An 8,274-nucleotide genomic window follows, 5' to 3' on the forward strand; every position below is an offset into this window, starting at 1 on the left:
TCAGTGTGTTGGGTGTGTTTGGATGGCTGTCTCTGTCACCCTGAGTGTGTGGCTGAGGTGCCTGTGCCTGCTGCTGGTGGGTGCCCAGAGACCTGTGCCTGCTCTCCTGTGCTCGGACCAGGGGCTCCTTTCCCTGTGCTCCTCTCTCACAGGGATGTGGAGTTTATGGGCTCAGTCCCTGGCCAAAGCCCAGGTTGTATTTGCTGCTCTCTCCTCCTGCCCAGAAGAATAACCAATGCCAGATGACCTGGGCAGCAGTGACTGCTGTCAGAGACGAGAGCCAGCCATGTGCCTTACCCCCTTGCCAGCTTGAATGCTTTGATGGAGTTCCTGTGCCTTCCTGTGCTTCCTTTTCTCCCCAAAAAACGGGGAGAGCTGATCTCTCTGCAAGTGGCACCGTTCCGAGTTCATTTCTCTGGCCTTTGAAACAGAGCAGCCAGCAACTGTCAGCTCCTTCCGTGAGTGTGAACTGCTCGGCCCTCTCTGGGCTGGGGAGCCAAATGGCAGTGCTCAAAGGGAAAAAGAGCAGCTTTTTACCATGGTAACAGAGGAAATGAAATAGATGAGGCCGTGCTCTGCTCTCTTCTGCTGCTGGTTGGAGTTAAACAAGAAATGCCTGGTTTCGTACGGAGCCATAGGGACTGGCATACAATTCCTTATGAATATAGAGGTGACTTTTTCTAGCAGCTGAGGATCAGCATTTACCCATGTGGGCATAATAATGGTGTAATGATGCTGACTTTGTTCATAAAGGCCCTGGGGAGCTGGGGATGAAAATATTCGGTAGAGGTGAGGTATTATCTGTCCGAGCCACGGTTCCCAAAGAAGGGCTCTTTGACAAAGACAAAACAATTAAGGCTGCACTCTTCATCACTCTTTCTTTTTCTGTTTTCTTTTCCTTCTGTTTCTGGTGTTTGTATCAATCTGTGAATGCTTGGAAACAGCTTTTGAAAACATGTTTGCAGAGATTTCTAATGAGGCTTTTTGGAATGCAGCTAGTATTTAGAAAACAATTCCTAATGCAGGCTGAAAAAGCATGCATTTTCCAATCAGTTTTGTTCATATCACCTTGGTAAACATTGATGTTTCTTTTTTTAACTTGTGGTTCAAATGGAGCTTGAAATTGAAATAGCTGTGTTTGCTCACCTCCCTGTTTGCCTGCCCCTGTCGCTGAGCTCAGCACCACTCTCCAAACAGGTTTGTTAATTGCTGTCACTGCCTCTGATGGTTTTTGCAGTAACAGTTCAGATGGTGTAACTATCTGCTGGGGTTCCTCACTAACAAATGCTGAGGTGAAACAAAAGCATTGCGGGCAGATGTAGAATCCCACAAGCCAGGACTGGCAGGGCCCCTCTGAGTAGGTGGTGAGGGATCAGTGAAGATGCCAAGAACATAAAGGGGGCTGCCCTGTGTTTGCCATGCAGTGCCCCTGCAGCCCTTCTCACCGTGGGCCACTGCCAGCTGCTTCAACTGCAGCCAGCACTTCCCTGAGCTGTCCCGAGTACTGCTCAGGGTCTGATAAAGTCTAAGTTCAGTGGTAGACTTGGTGGCCTTAGAGGTCTTTTCCAAACGAGAGGATGCTGTGGTGCCTTGGGGAGCCTTTGCATGAGGAGCCCCAGAGAAGCCTGCAGCAGCTCTGAGGCACCAGCGAGTGTTACTGGGATAGACTTTGCAGTGCTCAGCTCAGAACACAGTGCTCTTTCATCCTGTCACTGCTGAAATACACAGTCCGTTTGTTCTTTACATTTTTGGGTGCTCAATTTCCTTGGTTTTGTTTGTTAGAATGAAGACAATGTTTACTATAAACCCTGACCTGTTGTAGAACAATTATTATAAACATACGTAGAAAACCTACAGCTAGCCCAGGGTCCAATGTTGAAAAACAGAACTAAAAGGGGCCTTAAAATATTCTGGATGTGAGTTTGTACTGTCAGCATATAATATAAAGTTGTGGGTAAATGTCCCATGAATCCATTCCCAAGGCATGTGCAGAGCAAACAGGAAAGCTGGGCAGGAAGCTGGATGTGGTGGGAAGGTGCAAAGGAAATGTTTGCTGAAACCTAATCGATATTTCACGACTCTTTTTCCATTGCTTGCTTGGGGCAGAAGGATGTGTGAGTTCTGGATGCCACAGATAAATGTTTCTGTGGCCATGTTGTGCTGAGATGGGGAGTGAGAGCCGTGGTTCTGTGTGTGCTGTCAGTGTTTTAATGAGCTCTGCTCTGAGTGATGCCACTGGCTGTCCCCCGTGGGCTGGGGCCAAAGGGCCACCCCTGCCAGCTCTGCTGTCCCTCTGTCCCCAGACAGGAACAGCATGGAGGGCAGGGGTGCCAGTACCCCAAATAACCATTTGATAACCAAAGGAAATTCTCCTTCCTGGGCTACATGCCTTTTCTACCAATGGCAATTAATGCTTTTTACCTTGTGTTAGGTAATGATTGCTTGTTTATTTAATAGATTGGATACAAAATAAACACGTTAGTTTGCTATTGACCTATCAATTATGATGTCTGATTACCCCTCTGGGGAGCACAGGTAGTCATTTGTCCTGACATTTTGTTAAAATACGTGGTATTATGGGACCAATCCCCCTAATTCCTCACTCCCTGGGGCCGTTTAGTGTACTTAGCTGTAGCAAGGTGATTTCTGGAGCATGACAGCTGTTGGTGCTGGGGCCATTGTGTGGGGAACAAAACGGGTTATATTCTGCTCATAGGCTGCTTTTGTGTCACTGATACAGAGGCCATTTCACAAATTAGACACAACTCTTCCCAGGGAAATTGTATTCCTGCTTTCTTTGCTGCAGTGCATTAAAATAAACCACCAGCACAGCAGTGCAAGGAGATGTTTGAGCTTGGCATTGCCTTAAGGCCTGTTGGGTTTATGCTGATGGCATTCCTACCTGATTTCATTGATTAGGTACATTACCAGTAGTTTCTTTTCATGGTTTTTACCATTTTATTAATTTAATAAGAGCTGCATTTCAGCACAATCATCACTGAATCATTTTTCCTCCAGAAGTCATTGCTTTTCTAGAAAGTTGCAGGTGTGTGTGTGCAGCAAAGCCCAGCCTGTTGGAATTGCTGTCTGCCAGTCCCAGGAATGGGAATACCAAGGTGAGGGCACAGAGAATTGCACAGCTGACTGTGGGACTGGAGAGCTCCTGTAGCTGGGGTATAACCATTTAGTGTGTCAGAGTTTGATTTGAGGTCGTGGGGGATGTCTGTAGTGCTTGGCAATGGTTCTTCTCATTTCCTACAATCTCCTCCAAAGATGTACACTTCCAGGGAAATACAAGGGCCTTTTTCAGTTTCTGAAACGTGCAAGTGTTCTAGACATAGTCTGTATGATTTAATTGATGATTAAAACTCTTTTTGCTGGCAGATCCTTGTGCAAGGGGTGTTCAGACGTTTCCAGAGCACTGGGTTTGAAGGGAATTCTGGAGGTTCTGTGTGGGGACTTGGCTATGTCCTGTGTAACCCTGGTTTGGAGCAGCAGGGTGGTTCTGTCCCTCACCCAGGCATTCTTCCCTGTGGGGCTGTGCTGGCTGCCACCCAGCTGACCTCTGTCAAGCACCCACCCTACCCTGGGCTGGCAGACCTCTTGAGATATCTTCTGGAATTTTCCCAGGGCAGTCCAGCCCCTGAGATGAATGTGGCTCACCACTGGATGTCATTGTTGCACTGTGGTGAACTGCAGCTCAAAGAACATTTATCTGGCAGTAAAAAATAACGTTGCCTGGCCAAAGGTGAGATTGAATCTTTGCTCTTTCTGAATGACTTGCTGTGCAGTTGTACCATGGGGCAGGGAATTGATCTATAATGCTTCCTGAAGGGACAGGGTGGTGGGGCTGTGCTGAAGCCTCAGCTGTGGAGCTCCACCACGGCAAAGACCTGGCATAAAAGATCTCTTGGGATCTCAATGTGCCACGTACTTAGTGAGACAGCCCATGTAATTACCCACAGCTTTCAGAGTAAGTACTTACTCTTCATCTATTGAGTTACTCTATCAGCTGATACATAGAGAATATATTTCTACTGTACTTCCATAGAAGGAGTTTAGAGGACTTAATTTTATTAGTGCTGCTAGTTCCTATTTGTAGTGGAGGAAAACCTGTTAGAAGCCTTAGATTGCTTCCTTCCAAAGTGCCACAGCAGGAATTTATACAAGTGTCTGACAAATAACAGAAGCAGCTCCATTTTGTATTGGTCTTCCCAGTGCATTTGTGAACCTTCAGTTACCCATTCTGTGAAATGGGAACGTAGGCACCCCTGAGCAGTAGGAAAAATGCAAAGAGATGGAAAATATTTCCTTGTCTTTCATCAGAAATTTGAAAGCTAAATATAGTTAAGGTGAAAAAAAACCCTGTCAAGTGCAGTAATATGTCTTGTCTCTTAGCTGCATATTTGTTTGGAGAACCTCTGTTAGGTAGTGAGACCTAGAGACACATTGAAAAAAAACAAATGGAGTTTGGGGAAAAAAAAATGGAAAGAAAAAACATGGAGTTTATTCCCCTAGTTGGAATGTGCATGAAGTGGTGTGGAAGCTGAAATGAGTAATTACCAATGTGGCAGTAAGATTTGTGACTGACTGCTGGTCCCAGTGGCATTGAGGTACTCCTTTACTCATGTGGCAGCCTGGCTTTCCAGGTGGCTGCTCTGTATTTAAGAAAAGAGATGGATAACTTTTGGAAAGGGAGTTTTCAATTAAACACACAAAACCACTTGAAATAGACATTCCTAATTAATTTACAAGTAAAACCATTTCCATAAATAAACCATCAGGAGTAAAGATTGCTGTAGGAGGTATAAAAATGGCCTTAGCAGTATGTAAATACAAGTTCTTGAGGTGTTGAATGGCAGTGAGTGATAGCAGAGGCAGGCAGTGTTTGGTCTTCTCCTGCAAGGATTCTAGAGCATCTTGCTCTGGAGAAGCCAGACCATTCAGCTCTTGCCATTTTCTGTGACCTATTAAATGTGCACATATTCCACACATTTTAGTACAACTTACCTGGTGCCATGCCCAGAAAAGTGGTATCAGTCATGTCAGTTGGCCATAAGAAGTTTAGTGTGAATGCAAGGTAATGCATCACTGAGATTTTGATTCCTAGCAGGCTTTGACCATTGTTTTTAATGTGTCTTACAGCTGAAGTATTCTTTGAACCACACAAATCGAAAACTGGTGCTGGAATCAAAAGTGTGTATCAACAGTAGAATTGTGGTGGTTGGTGCATCTGATGTTGGAATCTCTTTTCTGGAAACGCTGGTTTTTTGGTAAGTTTTTAATTTTATTTCCTTTGCTGAAAAGAACGTGTTCCCTCTTGTATGAAGGGGGTTGTTCCTTGCATTTAAAGCATTCCTTGGGTCTGTCTCAATGTGTTAAATATCTGAGTATTTAAATATCTGCAGATGGAGGGGTGGGAGCTGGATCCTGGGTGCATCCTGGGACTCACAGGATTCCAAGCAACTCCCAGTTGCACGTGGATCCTTAAGGTGAAGGGATGCTGAAAGTGAGAACTGAAAACACCTAAAGATGCTTTGGCCATGGTTCTTCAACCACAATTGTGTGGGGAGAGGTGGAGTCAATGGCCCTTGGTGTGTGCTCCCCAGCAGTGTTCCCCTCTAAATCCACTTGTCCCTGGTGGGTTCCCAAACCTCTCTGAATCCCCCGTTCCCTGAGTGTAGGGCAGGGAAAGCTGTGGATGAGCTCTGCTGTGAACAGCCTTCCCAGCACGAGGACAAGGTGCTCTCCCTGAAGTCTCCCTCTGGTACTCCCCCGGGGCTTACTGGGGAGTCAGACTGTCAGAGTGCAGTTCCCTTGATGCAGAGTTTAGTTTTACTAGAAGTGTCGTGAAAGACTTGCAGAAATGAAAATTCAAAATCTGAGCATGACTCTTATAAGGTGCAACAAGAACTGAGAGAGTCTGGTGCTTTTATGGGGGGTGGAGAATGGAAAATTCCACCTTTTTTTTCTTTTCTCACTTAAGCCAGGAGTTTGTATTTCTACAACAACCATTGATGACATCACAAATGATATTTTCAATACATCAGGAGAGGAATAAGCTGAAGTGCATTATAGATGTCGTATTGCTGGAGCAGTGCAGAAGAAAATTTCTGCTTCTTGCCCTTCTCTTAGTTCTTGGCTTCCCATAAAGCATCCCAGAGTAAATATCAGAGTAAATAGTTTCCTCTCATCTTCCTGTTCTCAGCACCCTTCAGGCTTTGAGTTCCACCCCAAATTCAGTCAAACCTGTCCTTTAGAGCTTCTAACCCATTTCTTGCTGCTCCCCCTGTGCTGTTGGTTGCTGCCATTTCGTTGTAAAGCCCTGTGGGGAAGCAGAAGCGTGTTTGTGCCCCAGCTGAGGCTGTCTGCACTGAGCTGCCCTCGGAGCTCCCTCGGCCCAGCCTTTGCAGGGCTTGAGCTCGGTTCAAACTCTGGCAGAGCTGCTGTAGGAAATGTCCTCCTTGAGCCTGTCCTGGCACATCCCAGACATGGGGTGCTGCTCAGAGAACCACCGAGCCAGCAGGCACCGCTTAGTGCAGTGTCACAGAATTTATATTAATAGAGGTATAAATTTGGGAAAGATTAGTTTTTAATTTTCACATCAGCAGCAAATAGCCTTCTGATCAATGTGAAGGCCTTTTAAAACAATTTAGTTTAATTTACTCGTAATTTTCTAATATTCCCTGTAAAGGTTACATGCACTAAAAATAGCTGGATTGAATCAATTTGTGAGCCCTAATCCTTAAAAAGAGGAAGTAATTTTCTCATCGTTATTCTTCATACTTAATTATTTTACATTACCAGTCACCATGGAAACACACAAATGTAATTCACTTACCGATGTGGCAATTATTTGAACTGAATCTTGCAAGTGTTTTCAACTTCTTTGGGACCGAAGAGACACATGTTTCCTTAAGCAGAGAGATGACCTGGCAGTGCTGTGGGTGGGCAGCACATCCCGGGGCTGCCGTGGCACTGCTGCTCACCCACCGAGCCCCAGAGCAGCTCTAGCCTTCCCCATGCTGCTGGGGCAGGGTGTGCAGGTACCTCTTGAGCTGCACAGCTGCTTTTCCTGAGCATGCACAGGGCTGTTTCATGTTTCAGGGTACACCTCTTGAGCTGCACAGCTGCTTTTCCTGAGGATGCACAGGGGTTTTTTGGTTTCTCTAGCAGAGGGCTGGGTGGCTGCTGCAGGGGCAGAGCCTGGTGCCAGGCCAGCTGGGAGTGTGACAGCAGCTCTGGGGGTGCAGGGGTGACAGTGGGTGGGTTCTTATTGGCTTGGTTGGTTTGGGTTTGTTTTTTCTTCATTCCTTTGTTAGTTTCAAAGGGATGGGCAGGGCAGCAGGGTTAGACCAGAAGGACCCAGGATTACAAACCCCAGTGTTTCCACTTAATCCCAGGGGCCGGTTCCTGGAGCAGAATGCAAACCCAGGCAGCAGGGATGGAAGTTGGGTTTAAGGATCTTGGATCTTGCTTCCAGCAGTGTCTTGTCACTGGTTCCAGTGCAAGGAGCCCATTGGTTTTTATTTACTTCTTTGCATATAGCTGTGGAAATCACTATTGTCTTCGATTACAGGGAAAACCATTTTTAATCTGTGGTTTTGAAAACCTCCTTAATCCAAGCCCTGATGTAAACAATGACTTATTCTCTGAGGATGTTGCAGTAGACATAACATGCTACATGAGATAGCCATAAATGAATGGTGCCTAAAATCACAATATTGCACATGAAATTGTTGTGGAATCTATTTCCTTTTCCCTGTGGGCACATTAAAATAATGATTGCACTTAAGAACCAGATGGATTAAAGTACATTTTTGTCAGAGCCGTGAATTTTTTTCTCAAAGTAGGATTGGAATCCAGCACAGTAAGCCTGCATTGTTGGCTGCAGGACTGTGTGTCCCACGGGGAGCTGGCCAGGATCAGCTCCGAGGTGCAGGGTCTGAACAGGGATCCTGTCGAGCCCTTTATCTGGCAGCACCGGGGCACACAATATCCTGCACATCTGGCCTGTTTGGCTCTAGTTAGTATAATGCTTGCTGCTTAATTAGGCTTTTTATCTTTGCATTTGTCTGGGAACATCTGAAGCCTTCCACGTTGCCTGTCACTAATTAGTTGACTAATTAAATAGTTAGTGCTTACTCGCTGATGACAGAGCTAACGTGCAGTGAATGGGTTAGAGATGGCCATTGTTGTGTCCTATCTGTGTCTGCCACATGAGCTGACACTCGTGTGCTTCCCTGTGCCTTTCCTGCAGAGCCAGGCCAGCCC

At 45.9% G+C, this 8,274-nt stretch overlaps 1 protein-coding gene across 15 annotated transcripts in view; it reads left to right on the plus strand.

Moving 5' to 3' along the window:
* Positions 1–8,274, plus strand: part of CFAP61 (cilia and flagella associated protein 61) — a 106,789-nt gene that overhangs the window by 36,441 nt on the left and 62,074 nt on the right. For all 15 annotated transcript variants that reach the window (XM_015622319.3, XM_033513141.1, XM_015622320.3 and 12 more), the window contains one exon: positions 5,146–5,273. In XM_015622319.3, the coding sequence (XP_015477805.1) occupies positions 5,146–5,273 (128 nt within the window). The remainder of the gene's footprint in view (positions 1–5,145; positions 5,274–8,274) is intronic.

Source organism: Parus major, chromosome 3 (assembly GCF_001522545.3).
Source record: "Parus major isolate Abel chromosome 3, Parus_major1.1, whole genome shotgun sequence".
NCBI lineage: Eukaryota > Metazoa > Chordata > Aves > Passeriformes > Paridae > Parus > Parus major.